This window comes from Acipenser ruthenus, chromosome 21, assembly GCF_902713425.1.
Source record: "Acipenser ruthenus chromosome 21, fAciRut3.2 maternal haplotype, whole genome shotgun sequence".
Lineage (NCBI taxonomy): Eukaryota > Metazoa > Chordata > Actinopteri > Acipenseriformes > Acipenseridae > Acipenser > Acipenser ruthenus.
In genome coordinates this window covers 20902484-20923982 of record NC_081209.1, presented here as the reverse complement: position 1 = coordinate 20923982, position 21499 = coordinate 20902484, and the positions used below count along the sequence as shown (strand labels likewise).

The 21499-nt window shown below is 39.5% G+C and overlaps 1 protein-coding gene across 3 annotated transcripts in view; it reads left to right on the top strand.

Moving 5' to 3' along the window:
- The window catches only part of ccdc33 (coiled-coil domain containing 33), a 112669-nt gene that overhangs the window by 18706 nt on the left and 72464 nt on the right, over positions 1-21499 (top strand). For all 3 annotated transcript variants that reach the window (XR_009308035.1, XM_058994999.1, XM_058994998.1), the window contains exon 5: positions 13582-13745. Coding sequence is in view for 2 of the 3 variants with exons in the window: in XM_058994999.1 (XP_058850982.1) it covers positions 13582-13745 (164 nt within the window). In the remaining variant the exon portion in view is untranslated. The remainder of the gene's footprint in view (positions 1-13581; positions 13746-21499) is intronic.

The window sequence follows — 21499 nt, the reverse complement described above, 5'->3', positions numbered from 1 at the left end:
TGTGTGGTCCAGTGGTTAAAGAAAAGGGCTTGTAACCAGGAGGTCCCCGGTTCAAATCCCACCTCAGCCACTGACTCATTGTGTGACCCTGAGCAAGTCACTTAACCTCCTTGTGCTCCGTCTTTCGGGTGAGACATAATTGTAAGTGACTCTGCAGCTGATGCATAGTTCACACACCCTAGTCTGTAAGTCGCCTTGGATAAAGGCATCTACTAAATAAACGAATAATAATAATACCGGTTGGCCAGTCCATGGCAAATTACTATTCTTTTTTTATTTTTTATTTAAAGCCTGTTCCATTAGCGCTTGGAGGTACATAGACAGTTGTTCAATTCTTTTCGGATCAAGGCTGGGAGATTATATTTCTGAAAAAGAAAAACATTTTCCTTCTAAATGCCGGTCGCGTTTCAAGTAGCTGGCAGAGAGATTTCTTCCATTTGTGCGGTTGGAAGTGCTGTCTGCACAGCGCCGATATCAAAATGAAGGGGGAACAGACTGAAACTGACAGCTAAGAAAGTAGCTGCTGCCAGCCACTGAATTTCAACTTCTAGCTGCTCATAAACAGCTTCAAATGCAGCCAGATAACATTTTAATAAGCTCAATTCACGCCACTGAAAAATACAAACACAGCAATAAAAAAACAAACTGAAGAATACGTGTTGAATGCTGTTTAACTTTGCACAGAAATATAATTCCTTGTTTTGTTTTTTCTTAACTACTTTCTTTTGTAGTTCAGTCTTCTGTGCATTCTCCTTTATAGAAACAGACCTTATTTACAGTGTGTTTGTTTACATTCCCCCAAATTCCTAACTTGTACTCCGTCTCAACATAACGATTCGAAACAGGGTTGTACAACAGAAGTGATACACATTTATATAGTAAATCTGTATATGTTAATATAAATGATCAAATTAAAGTACAAGCCTCAATATGTATGGTGCAGTACAGTAGTCATGTTTTCAAATATAGGGTTATTGTAAACACCTGAGTTGTGTTTAGGCCACGTCTGGAAGTTTGAATAGTGCCAAATATAATAGTGAATAGTGCCAAATAAAGCCACATTCAAAGAACACCAGAAAATGATGTCCCGGGACTTTGGTTCAGCCGGCCTTCTGTTTTGCCAGACTAAAGACCCCCCCTCCCCCAAGGTTTGTGGCTGTGTGTTTACCACGAGAGCCCCCTCCCTCTGAGACTGACATCAATCCCACTCTCAGCCACTGAGCTATTGATCTGCCTGCCCTTTATTTCAAAAGTATTTAACAGTGCAGAGCCATGTCTTTGCTTCAGCCCCGTCCCTCCGCTGTCACTTCTAACACCTAGGCAGTTCAAACCACCTGAGGTGGGACCTGTGTGTGTGTGTCTGTGAGGTGAAACTGTAGCTCTGAGATGAAACTGTAAGTAGACGTTTTGGTTTGGTTAATGTCTTCCTTGCTGTCATGTTATATGATCTATAACAGACTGAGGCATTAACCAAAACAGTTGTCGACTTGACTTTCTCATAGTTTTACCTCAGGCTCTCAGCCATTAGGTTGCATTCACAATTCCAGCAACTGTGTGGAGAGGAGGGTTTTTTCTACCCAGTTTTGCATATGGAGTGGGCTTGAGGCTGTAGGACATCCTTTTCCAAGGACACACTGGCTACAATTGGTATTTTAGTCTCATGTATGGTCTATTTGATAATAAATTAATGATTTAATGTCTGGAATTTGAATACCTCAAGTAGACACATCCTTTATATTGGTGTCTTTGTGATACCAGTGTCTTGCTATAGACGTACGTGTTTTTTTTTTGTTTCGTTTGGTGAAAGCAGCTTCTGTTGAATACAAATTATTCTGTGATTGATAACTGAGTTCAAAATAATCAGATACTGCTAAACAGGGTTTTCCGTCATGTAGTGTAAGTAAACACTTTTAAGCAGCTTTTTTTATTTTATTTTTTGCAAAAATAGTTCATATATTTTGTAATACATAGTGCAATATGCAATGGTAATGGCAGACATATCTGGGATAGCAATAGATGATGTAAACTAAAAGAATAATGATAGGCGCTACTTCTTATCAATTATGTTTGACTTTCCATGAGGGTGTGTGGCAAAGTGGCTGCTGATTAAGACCAGATGCAGAGGTGATGCAGTGCAGAAACAATCACATGTAAAAACTGTAATCCAATTTGGAAAATGTTCTTTTTATTTTTTACAGAAATCCTGGTCTGACGACCAAACAATAATCCTCCGGCAATACACCCCTGGTGTAAAGCTCGGCAGGAAAATAATAAAGATTTGTAAACACAAACAAATAATAACACGTTATCCGCTCCCACAATACTACAACACAAATCACCGGTCTGGGTGCGTGCAGTAGTGCTCAAGGTGGGTGATAACAAATAACAGTGACTGTGGTATTGTTGTTCTGGGTAGTGCTGGCCCAAGGCGACAGCTCCGGAGGTGTGTTAGCCGTCTAGTGAATTTACAAACAAAAGACAATTACCAACAGTGCTACAAACAAACAAAACACTCACGAATATTTATTATTTATTTTTGGGAACTCTCCCGGTCCTTCCAGTTCTGTGCGTCTCTGAAACCAAGCGAAGGAACCGATTACAAGTCTCTGTCCCCTTTTTATGCTGTCACGCATGACCCCTTGGTAAACTAATGCAGCTGCCTTACAATCAGCGACTGCTACATTGTTTACCTTCCGGGTCAATACGTTCTTGCAACAGAAACTCGCCTTCTTCCAGACTGACCAACTCCCCGACCCAGGAAAGAACTGTCAGTCCAGCCCATCAAAAGAACTCTGTCCTCGCTGCTTAGCGCCCTCACAGGTCGGGAGGGAGATTTACAACCAGAACTCATTATATTTCTGTCACAGGGTGCCATTACATTACAAATGTAATACATTCAGCAGTACTTTATTTCTAAGGCGTAAGCTAACGTTATATGTATGATAGTAAAATAAAAGTGAACACATGCTTTTATTCAAAATTTCATTTTAATGGGGCTTGTTTACTGCAAAAAGTATCCCAGTATTTCTTGTTATTTTTGCTTTTAGCCTTTATAAATGTTTAGCCTGGTATACATGATAACAGCAAAGCACGATGCAAAAAAACTAAAGCATCAATGCGTGTCAATGCATAGGCAAGCATGGTAAAAGCATGGCCAAACATGTTCCGATAAAATGTGTGGTATATATGCAAATATACAGAAGAAGTGATTTGTCTGGTATTTTCATTGGTTCTTTCAGAAATTCATGGTAATTACAAGCAAGACCACAGACACTAATCTCTGCAGAACGACCCCAGTACTTTTCCAGTCTGCTTGTCATAACCCTGAAGAAATAGATTACTCAGTATGGATAAGTATTCCCCAATGTAGCACTCGGCAACCCTGTCTAACCTGTGTGATTGCTGTGTCTCCCAAGTTCTCCCTCATGTCCATTCGTACATTATCCTCATTACCTCACAAAGAGGTTGACAATTGAACTGTCTGCCATTTGCGGCAGGAGACCTTGACAAGCTCTTCAAAGTTATTGATCCTAAACCGGATCCTGTGTTCGCTGGGCAGATCCATTATGTGCCCAAGGTTGTTGCAATGCAAGGTATCAAATCAACCCCTGGGTGTATAAGAACCCCCATGGAGTGCTAGCTTTATTCCAGGACTTGCTTGTCGTCCCAAACCTTTTTTTGCTATGTAAAAAAACAATGGACACATTGACGGAGAGAGACAGACAGGGTGCCTACATATACTGTACCCCCAGATTCAGGTAAATGAAATGTTCTGTTTGTGGTTGCTGTGAGAACCATCTGTAGCAGTCTCAGCTGTCTGAGCATGTGCACACATGTCCCGCTTTGAAGCCAGGCATGATGTTTGTCAGAATACTGCTGTTTTCTATGGTGTTTTAAACTCCATTTATACTGTATCCTGTTACCTGTGGGACTCTTTTGAAAAGGTTTATCCACTTGTTTCTAGTACTTTTGGATGAATACATGTTATAAAACACTGATAGACCATCCACATTCCTTCAAGAAAATTATCAAATTAGCCTTGATAGATGTAATATAATGGAGAAACAGAGAGGCAAAGTGAGTGTTTCCTGGAGAGAGAGAGACATTAGCTGTGCGTCAGGGAGCTTCACTTAGCAGTGTGCAGTCGATAGCTGGCAAACTATTAATGAAAGTGGGTTGAAAGGTCATCCTTGGCCTTCTGAGTGCTGGAGAAGGGATGATCAATGCTCTGTGACTCCGTGACTCTGCAGCCATCAGGGAGGCATGCAGGCATCAATTGATCTGTCTCAGGAGGATGAGACTGGCTATCCAGGCACTGGGACTGCATGACAGCTCAGCTATGTAATATAGTGAGCCAAGGAGGAAAGAAGAAAGATGGGAGAAGAAAAATGTGGAGTTAGCTGGGAGGTTTATCTTGGTGTTGGTACACATATTTTAACAATTGAACAAACATTGCTTGAAATATAGCAAAAATGACAGGTATGCCTCTCTTACAGCAAGATTTATATATACTGTGTTCACTGATTAAAACCCATTCTCCTTTGTTTTGTGTAGCAATTTGGTGGACAAGTCTGCTGATTGTTGAAGCAGAACATCTCATTCTCCGGGCAACTTCTCTTACAGACAGCCGTCTTCTATCATGCCGATAGCAACCAGTCGATCTTCATTACTCAAGCGGGACATGGTCTTATCTTGCGCTGTTCTTGCGTTAATTAAAATCATGTCTTTTTGAATGGCTATTTATATAGAGTCTTAATCAACTCTTTTTGGCAATTTTAACTCAACTCAAATACCACACACTGAGCACCTGGTGTTTTTATGAAATCACATGACTTGAGCTCAGTATTTTGTTATCCCAAGGAACAATACTACTCAAACAATCAACAAACCTGTCTGCTCACTATTTAAAATGTAAATAACATGTATGTGCCCAATGACCTATTGCTGTAAAACTTAGACTGTTGCGTTTTCATTGTGCTTCAGTATATATAGATCACTGTTTAGACAGACATCTTTATGATTTAGACAAATTCGATTGTTTTTAAAAAGATCAGTAGCATGCAAATCTAACTCGTTTGTAAAGAGATGCAGTTTGTACCTAAAGGCTTATGCCGAAACATAGCAGCGTATATAAATTATTTCTAGAGACTGCTCTTCTTGATTGTTGATTAATCAGCGACAGTGGGTACTCCCTAGTCCTCCTATTCTGTACAAGCTGTGATTTATTTGTGTAGTGCGCCGTGGCAGCTGTGCTTGTTACAATTTAAAGAAGTTCAGCTAAGATCCACAGCTTCCTGAGAAACTGTGAAATGAATCAAATTTGAGACTACAGACAGCCCTGGCACTCCACACAAGCTCTGTAATGAAACTGTAAATGGTTGAACGCAAATGAATTCATGCAATATTGTCTGGAAATCTTTATCGGAACTAGTCTGTGGTAGAACAGGTTGAAGCTACTTGACAGTTGTTGGACAGGTATGACTATGGAGCAAATTCAATGAAAAAACACAGCACCCGGGTAATTGTCTCGTTCTATGGTGGCATACTGTAGGCACAATACAAGTTACTGGTGCAAATGTGTTTTTTTTGGTTGGGCATTGCCAGTGTATATCTTCCACATTGGTTAAAGGCAATTTACCTTTGTACACTACGTAAGATTTACTGCGCTTTTTCTTCAGTGCAAAGTATCATAATTTTCTTTCTTTCTCTAAACTGATTAGGCCCCAAATTCAGTATGTTGTGAGGTTTCAGCTTTGGCTTCGTGCACATGCCTACAAACGTTGTGAGGAGCTCTGTTGTCCACTCACATTGTCAGGTTTGAGTTCCCGCAGCTATATCTTGCAGCAGATTCACTGATAGGCCGCATACACTGTGTTAACATAACATCTGTGCGGTTTCCTTCAAGAAGCTTTCTGAGGCCTCGCTCCTGGATCAGTATCCTCAAAATGAAAAAATTGGATTATAGTTCCTCAGTGGTTTTGCTCAAATGTCAGGCTGATTTCCCTTAACCTGGGTGAGTTTCCGGCTTGTAAATTGGAAGTTGTTTTTTTGTGCTCCAATTACTTTAACCTTTGTTTGCCCTGTCAGTTCATTTAGCCTTCTCTGGAAAGTAAATGTGGAGGAATGATGAGGCCAGAACTTCCTAAAAATACTCTTGGTTTAAGCATCTTCTGGACACACTGTAAGAATACTGACACTTTTAACTTTGTAATTGAAATAATATTGATGATTTTATATTCTCGAGGAATTGGTTGAGATCTGGTAGACAAGTAGTGCATTAAGTACCTTATTTCCAATACATGCATAGCAATGAACATAATGCTACAGTTCACATCATTATGAGACTCCCTTTGCAACAAGGATTTAGTAGAGGCGGCTGTTGGTGTGGATGTCGCATTTATTGCTGGAGATCATCCCAGTTGTGATGAAACATGTGATGTCAAAACAACTACACAGTTATACCAAACAATGATGTCACTGGACTGAGTTGCTGCTTGGAATATAATGACTTTATAATAATGCAGTGAGCATGTAAACCTGCTCTAATGCAGACCCTTTCCCATTGTAATTGTATTTTTTTTCTTGATGTTAATAAGGGGGTCGATCAATCACCCCCGGGCAGAAAGATCAGGAGGGTTAACATAGAGTTGCATGATGTCAATATTTGTATCAGCTGCATTTTAGATAATCTAATATAGACCCTTTGTCTGAAAATACCAATGAAATAAAAGCTATTCATTAAGAAACAAATTAAAAGTTGCAAACAATTCAGCTGCTAAAAGACGCTCTAAAGCATACGGCCCTGAGCCACTGCCACTTAATGGGCTGATATGTCTGAAATGGTTAAAATAAACGAAGGCCTCAATGATATCCCCCTCAGCCCCTCCCCGCACAAGTAATACAGCATGTGACTGAATCTCAATTATGTGGCTGCAATTGCTGAAGCAGCTCTTCAGAGAGTAGATTTCCCTAGAGAAGGCAGGAGGCAGGACCAGACAGTGTCTAAAGCAGCATTTCAAACCCTGGTCAATACGTCCTGTTGAAAGCTGAGCTGCTTCATCCCTCCCACGTCCTCCACCTTCCCTGCAGTAAAATGCTGCACTGATCTTCAGGTTGCAAGAGCTGTTGATTGCCCTCCCTTTCCACTACACCAAGCCGTAGCAGCAGCAGCGGGAAGCTCTGAAGCACCTTCCTTGCAAATCAGCCCCGGGTCTCTTCAGTTGTTCTCTCATTAGCACTCGGTCAGATTGTGTTTTTACACACATGGGGTCCAATGGAGATCCCCTCCCCTTCCTTCCACAGTCAAGAAGCCCCATAGGTGCAATCTCTACAAACAGGCCCTTAATATTCCTACTAATTACGATGGCACGGGCAATTACAAGCTGTCTTTGGATAAACTGGCTTTTTAATGGAAGCAGAGCTCTCTTGTTTATAGGTGATAGATAGGTTGTTCTTTCAGTACACATACAAGGGTTGGACACACTCTTTAATCCAGGTAGGGTTTTACACCCATGGGTGATTTATGGACCGTCTTATTAATATGTCTACATGAATTGTCTTCATGAATTAAGGTACATGGAAAACGTACCTTAAAAATGTTGATGGTATTAAGATCACTGTTTGGGTCTCATTCTAAAAATGAGAAAATAAAATGTAATCTGAAAAAATTGCATATCCATGATTAGTAGTATTAAAATCCTTAGAAATAAACACTCATACAGGTGGATTGTTAAGTCAGTTGTCTTGCATCGATACAACAAAATTCTAGAAACACAGGTGAGGGAGATGATGTCACTGGTTTCTATTTCCTTCATTCCGCTTCGGGGTTGATAATGTCAGGGAGATTTTTGTCTGCTGAATTCCACTCTGCTGAGAAGTTTTGGATTAAGTTCAGCTGTGCTTTGAAATCTGGAAACCGCAGCTTCAGACAAATGCTGCGCTTAGATTTCAACTCATAGTGTATCCTCTGAAATCTGCAAACTCTGTTCTGAAACCCTGCTGATAAACACTGTCTTTAGAATCCTGCTGTGCGCTAGATTGGTCCTAGGCTTTGGTTCTCAGGATCGCCAGTCTTTTTCACTTCCTCTGAACTCTGGAGAAATTGCCAACAAAGACTCCTGCCAAGGCTTTTGATTTTAGTTAAAATAGAAAGGGAGTTTCTGAAGGTTATCAGTGTCTGGTGCAGACAGAGATTTTTTTCTCTATGTACCTTTTTTTCTCATGTAGAGTGATAGAAACTTGTCATTGGATTTTGTAAAAGGATATTAAGGTTTAGAACATCCCACCTACATGATGACCTCTTTAAAACTATACAAACCCAACAGAATAAATATGTATACAAATACAATTGAACATCCGTTTGTACATCAAGACACACTATTGTCACTGGAATCTGGAATCTCTACAATATATACTACAAAAAGAAATGCAAATGAAGGTGCATTGTTTACCCATTTCCCTCCTGTCAGAGCCCTTGCTCAATAAATATCTCAATAAAACTGAAAAGATAATCGTCCTACTTTAAGAAGGTTATTGTAAGCACGAATGGTATTCTCCTCCTAATACTCTATTCAGCGGTAGACATACTGTAGCATAATGACAGAATTGAACATAGATTTAAAAACACTCTGCATTCAACCAGAACAGGCCTGACGCAACCAAACACAGCCCCATGAATTGGGTCAAACAAAAATTGCTGGATTTGACAATCCCGATTTGCTTATATTCGGGTCTTAGAGTTCCAAAACAAAGATGCATGTCCCCAAAATGTAGCTGCCATAAGCATGTGCTGTCCTGGAGTACCATAGTGACTGGTCTGCAGGCTGCAAGGTTACCCTGTAACTGGAAGTGTCACCCCAGAGTCACAATGAAAAGCTGTGAATTGCAGGCACACATGCCAGCTGGTACAGAGACAGACTTCCAGAGCCACAGCAGGTGTGAAAATAAAACCCAATTATTGGCGAGAGCTGCAGAACATGAATGGCATTAAACACATCCTTATTGCTGTGAAGTAGATCTACTCAATTTAAATGCTGATAGAACAGACAGCTGGACCACATCTATTTTTTGACTAATGTTTTACTGTGAAAGGATGCATTACATTGTCAGAGGCTGCCTGTGAATCAGATGCAAATCCTCATAGCTGGGAATAGCACTCTGCTTTCATCTATCCTTGTACCTATATTTGTGTTATACAGATGCAACAATGAATTGGTTATTGATAGCGATGGCTGTAATTTGTATCGCCTCTGTTATACAGTTATGTGTCAATGAATCACTCTGGTCCCCTATTTATAGTCATGTAGCTAGCTATCCACATGCTATCCTTGCACTTTGCAAGATCTGCAGTTTGTGTTTGTTTAGTAATGGGAAATGGCAAAAATCTACTGAAAAAGTTTATTAAATTGCTATTTAATTATGTTTTTTTCCATGCATATATTATATTACTGTGTATAATATTATGCACATGTATGATTTCAGTATTTCTTTTGTGATAAGTGTTCTCAATGAATCAATTATGTTTTATCTGTCCATTAAAACCTAAGGAAATTGGTTGCTAATTGCATCTCTGGTTGTATCTGTTAAATAAAATTAGCATTTGTGTGTTTCTGTTTTTTTTTTTCAAATTCCATTGTCCAGATCTTTCAGGGCTGTTTACATGACGTATTCCTATGGCAATAGTCGCTGACAACTGCTGTCACCATAGATATGCCAGTCACTGGAATGTTTAACTATCCTATCTTAACTGTTATCAAGGTAAACATTGTGTAATATGTACCAGAGTACAAACTCAGGGAGTGCAGAGTGTGTGTGTGTGCGTCTAGCTGTAAGCAATATGGCAACATTGGAACAAGCACAACTTTTCATATAGGACCCAGTTAATCATTTATTCATCTTAAAAACATTATACTTACATAGATCTTTCTTTATGTTTAGTTGTAACTTTTACTTTTGTGCTTGGCTTGCTGGACAAGTGTATTTATTCCTGAAGTTACCAAAAGATGCTGCTGGATTTTTTTTATATCATGCAACGCTTTTGATATTAAAGTTTACTGTTCCTTTGATCTGCGTGTTTTAAGACAGAACAGGTGTAGTGAAGCTATGATTGAAGGTATGGAACTTTAATCACAAAACCAAGATGTGTTTGAACCGAACCATGGTATATAAATTGTGTCTAATTCAGGCAGGTGATGCAGGTTTCATCTGTGGCTGTAGTGTAACTGCATTGCTATAGCTACATGTTTAGCAGTATAATCGCATGGTCAAGGGTATAGTTACATGGTTTGGTTTAGGTTTGTGCTGTTGCTGCGTAATGAATGGTTATCTGTACCGCGGATTGGCTAAAGTGATCTTGAGCATTATATAAAACCAGATAACAGTACTGTTTGGGTGCCACAGAGTACAGAAATGCTGCAATGTGATAGTTTGAAAACCTCTCTGCATGGTATACAGTAGCTGTAAATACAAAACTCCTTTAGCCAGATTCTATTATGTGCCTCATCAGTGTATAGTATTATAACCTGGGTGCTGCTTGCAATAATGCTCTGCATTCATGTTGAAATCTCCAGTGCCATCAATTCAGCATCTTTTCAATTCAGCATCTTTTCATCTTTTTCATCTTTTCAGAGCACTCAAAGACACATAAAAATGTAATACATAGATACATAAATGAGCAGAAGACTTTACTTTCTACCAAAACAAGAAAGAAACGCAAGCGAGAAAGTCTTCAGAAAAGAAGATGGGGTTAAACACTGTTCTGTACATTCTGTAAGTGCATTTGAAAAGCTCAGTGATTGACAGGCCAAGGCCATTAGTGGGGCTTTCAGAATTCTTTGGAAATGACCATGTGACTAGAGGCCTGTGGGCCATTAGCGTCTCTCAGCCTTACTCTCTCTCTCTCTCTCTCTCTCTCTCTCTCTCTCTCTCTCTCTCTCTCTCTCTCTTTCTCTCTGGTTATGAAATCCATGCTACAGCCCTGCATTATTGAGGAGATTGCAGTCCCATGGGACAGCACGTGTTGCAGAAACGAATTCCCTTTCCAAGCCACATAGAGCCACCTTTGTGAAGGTTTCAGCTCCCCACGGTAGCAACCTTGGAAGGCATGTGTTGATCATCCAGGCAGGGATTAGTGCAATTAGAAAGAAAGGCTGTAGTAGCTGATTGGTGCAGGCTGCTGCAATACAGCTTAGCACTGCATTGCACTGCCCATCATGTAACCTTTGGAGTGCTTGGGACCAGCACACATTCCACTCTTCACAGATCAGGGGGTTCTGTATGTACATAACCCAGAACAATTGCAAAAACATGTTTATTACCCCACAAGTAAGATTTTGTGTATTTGATGGATTTATTTACTTTATCCACTGTAGCGTAAGATAGTCCAAAGTCATATGGCATACTACTTTGTTAGACATTTGCGTTGCAGGTTTATGACATCAATGAAACCCTTCTCTTTTTATTATTCTCCTTTATAATGGACTGCAAGCCAGTGTTTAAACAAATAACATAAGGCATGACGTGTGCCCAGCTGTTCATAATGAGGCTGTTGTTTTAGGCATTATGGTGAAACTGTGCTATAAACCCACAAAGCTTGAGTCCTTTATTTATGTCACCAGAACAATATGACAACATTTTTTTCTCAAGTACATTTGTAGAACTTTTACTTTTTTTAGTTTTTTAGTTAAAATTTGAAATCTGGACATCGGTTTGATAGGCCGATTTTGCCAGATGGTTTGTACAGCCATACTGAGCCAAAGTCAGTGATGACTGATGTGTTTATTAACAACAGGAGGCCATCGCGGGACAACTGTAAATAATAAAGCTGCAAACTCCTGTAGTTTATACAGATGTAATAATCAGGCCCTTTGTCTCCTGGGTTTTATTGTCAGTCTTATCTGGCCCTTGGAAGCATGCCTTCTGACAGCAGGTGAGAACCAGCCTGCTCCCTTGGAATTTGAATTGAAAAAATCTTCAGGATACAGAATTGGAATTTGATGGAATGAAAGGAAATACAATGTTACCTTAAACTCGGTACCAGCTGTTTTAGTTTTTCTGATCCATATCAATATATCACTAAAGTCTTTTGCTGCTGCTCAGTTCTTGGCAGAAGGCTAAACTATGGAAGAATGTAATAAACAGCATTCACCCAGGAAGAATATCATTTGAGTGTAAAATTGAACAGGGTTCTGGACACTGCCACTTTACCAACACGTCAAGTGTGAGTCAAAGTGAAGGGGATTGAAAGCAGGGCTAAGACTGGCTCTGTGGAGGGCTGGCGATGGGGTTTCAAACCTTTCATCTCTGGGTCACCAGTTCCATCCCTGTCCAGTTCAATCAAGAGATTCCCGTCTGACAGCTCTTGGAGCTCTGTATAGAAAGTCAAGTTCCCATGCGTTGAGATTGCCGGTGCACTGCAGGTTGAAGATCCCTTAGGAATCACTAAAAGCCCACGTGTAACATGACAGTGTACGAGCTGCTCCCAAGTGTGTATCTATTCTTGGAGCATCTTTTCTACAATTGGTACCCAATGCTTCAGGCTGTAGTGTCACAGAAGAAACGCACTGCAACAGGTACCAATATTTACTTACTCTACATTTAAACAAGTGGGATTTTAATTGCAAATATACTGTACGCACCTGGCTACTGACTTTACGAGAGTTAGACTAAAATTAGATGCAGATATAGTTTATACAAATCTGGGTAGTACTTTTAGGTGTTTGCTTTAAAGAATTGAATGCTCTGTACCTTTTATGCTTTTTTTATAATAACATCTGAAAACAGAAATCCTCCATTTAATTACTTGCTTGACTAGAGGAGACCTGGACTTTAGTATACAAATGCATTCCTTTTGTAAAAAGAAATAGCATTTCTGTTCTTTCATTTTAGTACAAAAGCCTCCTCCTCCTCCTCCACTTGTCAAAGGCTTTGAGCTGTGGGTTTCAAGGTTGCTTTATGCTGCATTGCCAAATTGACTTCAAAGATGCTTTTAAGCAGGATGCTGAGCATTGATGTGTCTTTCAACCCTTTCAGGAATGAAAGCCTTGGTTTATGCCTACAAGATGGCTGTAGTGCTGTCACTAGCTCCTATCCATACTGCAGCAATATGATTAAACAACATCATGGTGGTGTACTGTATCAACATATTTAACATTTACCAAGGATTGAAGCTTGTCAGGCTGCTCCAAAGGAAGGGATTATAAAACTTGTCTACCCATGTCTTTCATACCCATGTAAAAAATGAAATTTAGGAGCATCAGGATATCGGATCCTCGGCATGCTTAATAGGAATTTTAGGTAAAGTTTTATACCTTGACATCACGAGATACAGAAATGTATCTTTAGTCACTTAAAAGTGTTATATTACTAGTATACTCTTTATACTTCTTATACTGTAGATCATAGATAAGAAACAATCACAGATTGGATTTCTTAAAATTCAGTATATAGATGTCAGATTGCAACGTTCAAAAATCTGATGTGCACAAATCGCTACCTTCAAGAAAATGAAAGAAAATTTCGCTCATATAAAACAAAGTAAAATACCTGAGATTTCTTTACACTGATTGTTCTGTCTGTCTTCAGGTGATGGAGGCCCCCCCCGGAAGAAATGAGGTGACACGTTCCCCTCTCACCAACAACTGGCACGTGTCCCGTCCTGGAATGGAGGCAATTACCGTCATCCTGCATGGAGCAACCAACCTGCCCCCCCTGAACGACGGAGCCGTGCCCCAGCCATTCGCCACAGTGTAAGTGCCAGTATGTGTGCCAGCCATTTGGTCGTACAGGAACAACAGTAACAGAGGCAGGAATAGGAACATTGTAAGTGACCTCTGTGGTATGCAAATATATTATTTAATACAACATTTGAGTACTGATAATGATGTACCTGGTGGCTGAAACATGTGTGGATCCTATAGTGTTATATAGATAAATGTTATTATTTTTAATGTATTGATTGGTATTTGATACTAATTCCAGATTGGAGATAGGAGTACAAGTTATATTTTACAATCATGTAGCATAAGTTAAATGGCTTGCTGTGATTTCACAATTGAGGCGAACATATCTTTCAATCGAGAAGATCTTCACTGACGCAGTGAAGGCTGACACTGCACCTCACAAACACTCATACATCTTCCATGAGGGTTTCTTATCAGCAAATCCAATCTATGTTTTACGAAGCTGGTTAAAGAAAACGCTAGAACTGGGAATAAAACAAAAACAGCAGACAGAACCCCCCAGGGAGGTGTGAAAGAATCAATGCAGTCTTTATACATGAGAGGACAGTTTAACCAGTGCAAAGGTTACAAATATTTGTATAAAATCAAGACATTATTATTATGTGTTTATTTAGCAGACGCCTTTATCCAAGGCAACTTACTGAGACTAGGGTGTGTGAACTATGCATCAGCTGCAGAGCCACTTACAACAATGTCTCACCTGAAAGACAGAGCACAAATAGGTTCAGTGACTTGCTCAGGGTCACACAGTGAGTTAGTGAAGCAGTTATGTTCAACATGTAGAGCGTGACAGACAAACAGACAGACGGACATACGGACATTTTTGCATTGCTTTGATTTTTGAAGCAATGCAAGGTTTTCCTAAATTTTTTAAGAGAAAAAATGTAAAATTGATTATCCTAAAATCTAGTGAGACGCAACCAAGTTTCTTGTCGGTTTATTAGAGGTGGCTAGAGTTGTGGGTCAGATATTATCCTCCACATATCATACTAGACTTCAGGTAATGACTTTCATAGTGACTAAAATCACAAACAAGAAAAAAGCACCACGATAGCGCGGTCCAACAGACACCATGCTGTTTTTTTTCATCTGGCGAAGCAAACCTGTGACCTGACCTACTATTCAAGGAACACCCACCTCCTTAACAGGACTTCTGAGTGTCAGAAACTGCAGTGTTGCCTTTCAAGCCACATTGGGCATTCACCACATGCCTGACTTTCTCCATTGAAAGAGTGGGAGATGAGCTTTCTGAGCGCCACTGTGTGCCATTGTCGATTCACAATCAGAGTGCAGCCGTCTGGCTTCCTGTAACCATAATGAAATATTAATGAAATAAATGCTTTTTGTTTATGAAGGTCAAACTTCTATTCAGGAATCTAACACTCCCGCTCACAGAAAAATGATGTGGAAGAAGATTATGCAAAATCTGCCAAAGGAAGCGGTTTCCATTAAGATTTCAAAATACTCACAGTGGGGGGAAATAGACGCTAGGATTATTCAACAGACATTTATTTTAACTCTACATTGCTAAATACTTCTGGCAGCATTCTGTTTTGTTGTTTAATTTAATTTAATTGAATTGTATTTTATTTGATTTAGGAACCAGAATACATCTCACGTTGTTTTCTATCTTTAGGGCGTACAGTGTTACATTGCAGTTTTAAAAAATATATAATTGTAATATTTAAAAAGGTTGGTACCTCCCCTCACCTTCCCTTGTTGAAAGTATAGTAGATTCAGATTTCATGTTATTTATTTTTTGTTGTTCCTTTTTATGAAGTCATTATGACTGATTCTCATAACTTTGTTGTGTTAGTCCAGGAGCTGCTCATCAGCTCTAGTTGTCTGCCATAGATACGTGTAACTTAGCCTAGATAAGACAGAGTGTCCTTTCTAGAAGTAGAGCCAGCTTTCTTTTCTTTGCTGGCAATACACTGCTTTGCACTGCTGTAGACGGGGCTGGCCACCACTTCTATAATGTCACTTGGGTCAAAGCACCTTAACACAGACGTATACAAAAATAAAATAAAACACAATCAAGTAATTAGTCACAAAAATAATAATTGAAAGCTTTCTCCCTAATGCTACAGTATATGCATTTCATGTTTAATGTTATTGGTCTACATTTTTATTTGATTTCGCTGAGCTGAAACAGAACTTGCACATACTATACAAATATAAAATTCCTATCCCCCTGTCGCTGCTGATAGTAGCAGGTGAAAAGCTGTTTAGTGGAGTTTACACACTGACCAGGAAGCTTGGAAGAAGCTTGCGTAGATAAAACTACCCGAGGTAATGTAAAAAAACTAGTAAGCCCACAACACCGAGGGAGGAATGTGGTTAACATTCACTCAGGAATCATAGTGTAATGCAAAATTGGACATTTTAATGAGACACTGGAGCTTTAAGTCATTCTACAAATACTGAGTAAGAAACACCCATACTGTACCACTACAGACATTCCACAGCACTGAATGTATTACATTGGATTCTTCTGTGCTATATACAGTAGATAGAAATATATTAAGCCTGTCTACCTTACCTTATTTTGACCCAGCTAAGACCATTACTCGTGATGGACACGTATGACCTCAATGTCATATACTTTATACAGTTTTGGCAGGCACTATTGTATTACTGTATAGGAGAACTGTCAATGAAATTAGCAATACATAAGATGTTCTTCATCCTATAATCTGAGAGACACGACATTTGGAACATAGTCATCAGGAAGGCAAGCTGAGTTGTAATATGAATTCTCATGTTGCTTTTCAGCAGAAGAAAGTCTATGAAATCAATTCAAATGGGGACTGTATCTGTCATCACAATTTACTGAATGAGTTGTGGTTAATAAGGTATCAAAGGATCCTATCCAGTGGCACCTAAAATGATTCTGGCAGTTTCCGTTTTAATAGCCACTGTTTACACAGTAGGTGGGTAGAACTGTATAACCAAAACAAAGGTTTGTCTGTCAAGCTCTAGTCCTCTTGCATCATCTTGCTGATTTTTGCTGTATTTTTCTTTGTCATTACCAATACACCACAGAAACCTGCCTAAATAGTTGGACAGATATTATTGAATTGATTAGCACAGTGTGTCCCTTGACACTGATTTAGATATGACCATCATAGCAGTCAGAATCATTTTGAGTCACATATAAATTGTATTAATTATTTATTATCTTCAGTCTTTTCAGAATTATCTTTAGCGTGATCATGTTTTTGTTCTGGTCTTCATATCCTGGTGATTTTTATTTTACGTTTAGAGCATCCCTCTGGTCTCAGCAGAGCTCTCAGAATCATGATTTCATTCAGATACACCAGATAGTATAACCGGTAACCTGCTCCTAGTCGATGTAAGAAATTGCATTAAAAGCATTATGTCTCGCACATGAATTAGGGATTACAAGTGTTTGGCCTCTTGCTGGATCTCTCAATGGCCATCCAACGGTACAATGTCAATGGAGAAGCAGATAGATCATAATCTGAAACCCCCTAGCTTTGTAGCTTCAATTAAAAGGAGAGGACATCTCAAAAACTCAACAATTGCATTCTGGTTTTGTGAATTCAAACACATTTGTGATACCTGGGGCAGTAGCTGGGATGGGTATTGGCATATCCCTTAAGTACGGGTGCCGTTTGATGTTTTGCCCAAATAACGAGGACACCATGAATAATAAATACCACTTTCAACATGACCTTCAGGGGAAACAGACAGGATGGCTTACACAGAGGATGAGACAAGATGCCCGGGAACGTGTGTCTGAATTCAGCCACAGGGCTGGCTTCATCCACCCCAGATCTGTTGTAGGGATAATTATCACCCCCAGTGCCAACAGCCCTCCTAATCAAGACTCTGATTAGCACACACAGGAAGGAAGACTGAGGCTGAGGGTAGGGAAGTGGTCCTGGCGTCAAAAGACACTGCTCCAGAAGAACTGTTCTACTTCAAATGATTTTTTAATTCCCCCCCCCCCCCCACGGCAGATTTTCATTAAATTTTAATCTGCGTCTGGCTTTGAGGGAGAGAGGAAAGGGAGGCTGGGCTGTATCGAATAGGAAAGCTGCTGACAACCGTCAAGGCTACAGAAAACCTAATGAAAGATAATGCTAGAAATGAATTTATTAAAGGGTCAGTTTGGTACTCCGTCTCGCTGCGAGACTTGCAGCAATATCCATTTGGTTTCCAGCAATCCCTTGGTGATTCCCAGTCATTGAAGTGGGAGGGACACTATTGGGTTCTTCCCAGCGACTCCCATGATGTTCCGGCATGTAAACCACAAGAAGGGCAGAACTACCTGGACTATATCGTTTTATAAGATCGTGTATAACATACTTTAATTATAATTCAGTACCACTCTGCAATTCAATGATGCTCTGAATGCTGAGCTTGAAAATTGAAGAGTGAGGCAAGATAAACCCATACCAAGAAATATGCAAGATAAATGTTTGGATCAAAAAAGACATGCAAGACCATGAATGCAAGTTTTAAAGCAAGAACTATGCAAGGAGCATGCAATGATAAGGAAGGATTGCATGCATGTCTTGCGTTTTTTTTTTTATATGAGAAAGAAGCAGACATACAGAGTAAAGAAAGAAAGAGAGAGAAACAGCTATGTCTTTACTCTGTTCTATTATTTGTAGGGTTCTTTTTTGTCGAGGTAACTTACGTATTACTGTTAGTTTTAGATGCAAGTTAAACAGATTCAGTATAACTATTTGAAGTACTTATTTTGGCAGACAGCTGATGAGGGCATAGCAGAAACATTTACCAAATGGGTTTCTAGCTGGATGAATGAATGTTTGATTACAGTATGGGGGCAATACCTGTACAGTAAATGGAAATATAGACCTTCTTGAATTTGTAAACATTCTTTTTTAAAGTAAAAGAAAGACAGTGAGACCCTGATATACTGTAGCTATAAGAGGAAGATGGAGAGATGAAAGAAAGAATAGAGGAGGTTACTCGCATTGTAGGGATCTCAAGAACAGGCTTTGTTTTGCCTCCCCAGGCCCAGCGTCTCCCATGGATACACACACAGACTGGATAGGGGCGGAAGGGAAACCACACCAGAGTGTACAAACAAAACATCTTGCAAAGCTCCCGATAGGTCACAGGGCTCCTTCTCATTTCTGAGGAGGCTCCCTGTGACTCTGAAGACTTGAGGCTGTAACTATAAACTCAAGGACCCCAGCTCCCCTCGTTATAGCAAACAGAGCTCATTGAACCCGCATCCCTGGTGGAGTTCCAGCAGCTGCTGATGAGTAAGAATGACCACCAAGAGCTGGGAACTGGGACAGTTCATCCTGGTTAAAAAAAATGAACAGATCTCCTTTTATTAGACATAACTTTTATTAGATAAACCGATGAGTCAACTGAACTGTGAATCAGCCTTTTTCTTTTTAATTCAATTAATTTTAACAGTCATGCAGAACACAAAACTCCAAGGGATGGTGTATCAGACACTACCACTTACACATACAATTCCTATAACCACTGCAAAAAAATTGCTGAAATTACTGGAATAGATGTGCCTCCTTTTCATCTAATTTCATTTAGACTTTCTCTGGAGAAAGCTTCATGAAACAATACTAGTCTATAAACTAATTCATAGAGTTCCTTTTAGAGGAAATCTGCAAGTGTTCATCTTAATGGTTCTGCTTGTACGTGCACTGATGTAGCTTTGCACCCTGTGGCAGTCTCTGTCTGCAGCAGCATTGCAGAATCCCAGGAGCACCTTTTTAATGATTGATGGTTTTTTACCCTCTACTGTTTGTTTACAGTGAAGTGGAGTCTAGATCTGCTTTGTGACTTTTCATTTAATAGGAAACATTAACCAGGGCTTTATTTAAATAATGTTTAATGTAAAGCTAGCTTGTTTCAATTATTTAAGAAGCATGTCTGGATTGGTTTGGGGTTGAAACGTGTGTTTTAAAACGCTCTGTAACCTTACAGAGCATTTACAATTACAGTTTTATATTGGTGAGGGGCAAACTTCACAGCATTTGGATGTCCCTAATAATTCTTATCAGAAAACCTATACAATTCCTGCTTCAGCTAAAACAAACTTATTGTAGTGATTCTGTCAGTGGAAATCCTGTGTCAGACAGGTCCAGTACAGGCAAAACCGAACCAATGCATCAGTCAATCGAAGTAAAGTATCTTAGACAAATGCTACAGGTGTAATGCTGAACTAGCTACTGTTATGTTCAAACATAATATTATATATTTTTTCGAATGCAATCTAAAAATGTACTTTCCTAACCTATTTTTACATCAGCCAGGTGTTATAACCGCTGCTGCTACTCCATAATGCCCCTAGTCTGTAGATTTCTAGATTGAAAAATGAACAGATAGACAGATATCTGGAAATGAAAGTAGGTAATTTGGTTCTGCAATTGTGTCTGCTGCATTTGTCCAAGATAGTTTCCTTACAAATGCTTCTCAGTTGCATCTGTTGCTGCGCATCATTTTAGTACCACATGGGTATTGTGTATTATGGTAATATGAGTGAAGGCCCTATTAACAGGGCTTTCAATTATCTGTGGTTTGGAAGATATTTAGTTATCTTTTTCTTTTTTATAATTCAGTAGATGCAGGTATTCCAAATACAACACCATATAATATGCTGCAGTTTTAATCCAGTGATCTATCTGCAGTCAGACCGTGATAGTTACAGGAAGGGATGAGTTCCTGTTGTGACATCGCAGAAAAACAAGATATCAAGTCATACATTCATTGTCAGTGCATTTAATTACAGCACATACACATTTATTGTAAAACTATTACAAATAAAAAAAAACCCTTCACGGGTACAAATACATGTGATTTAATTAAGTAATTTAGTTTAAAAATATAAATCATTTATTTAAAGATAATTATATAATAAGCCTTGCAATCCGAATATGTCACATGATTCACCTTTATAGATTCTTCACGTACCTGTAACTCGCCCGCAGGACATTTGTTACAGGGGGATATTCCTCACGTGAGTAGGCCAGATTACATTTGTCACTGGAAGAAATGGCTGGATTAAATTTGTCACTGCATGAAATGGCTGGATTAAATTTGTCACTGCATGAAATGGCTGGATTGCCATGCCAGTACCAGGAAGCAATGGTGTGACATTTGCATCTGCGAGGGTCTCATGTTTGTCTTGCATATTTAAAATGAGATTAAGGCAGATCCTGCCTTGTATTTCTACTATGTGGAATGAGCCCTGCTAGGGGAGGTTTGTTGGAGCTTTCTGTTCTATGTGGTAGATTCCAGTAAACGGTTTGTCTGAGCCAGTCATTTAAAGTAGTTTAGAAACCCTGCCAGGCTGGAAACAGCAGGGAACAGCAAAGTCCAATAATAGACAATGAAATACTGGAAAACTAGGAGCTTTTGCAATCTGAAGTGGAGAAGGCGAGGGATGTCACACTGCTTTGCTAAACAGGCAGTGATTGAGTGTGTGCCTAGACCTGTAAGGGCTACTGGATTCACAGCTACCTGGAGAGGTGTGTAATCCAGCTGCACAGGAGAAAAGAGACTGCGTAGCCTCACTAAAAACAACCTACTCTTTAAAGGACTGTTTTATACCCTGTGACTTTGCATTGTATATTACAGGGTTATAGGACTGTAAACCTTCACCCTGATTGCTTTTCAATGTCATATTCAATACAAAAAATACAGCAGAGCTTGCTTATTTTTTGTTATCAATTCTTAGAACTGGCCAAGCGAGATATTTTACATAATTAACAGTCCCACAGATGCCAAGA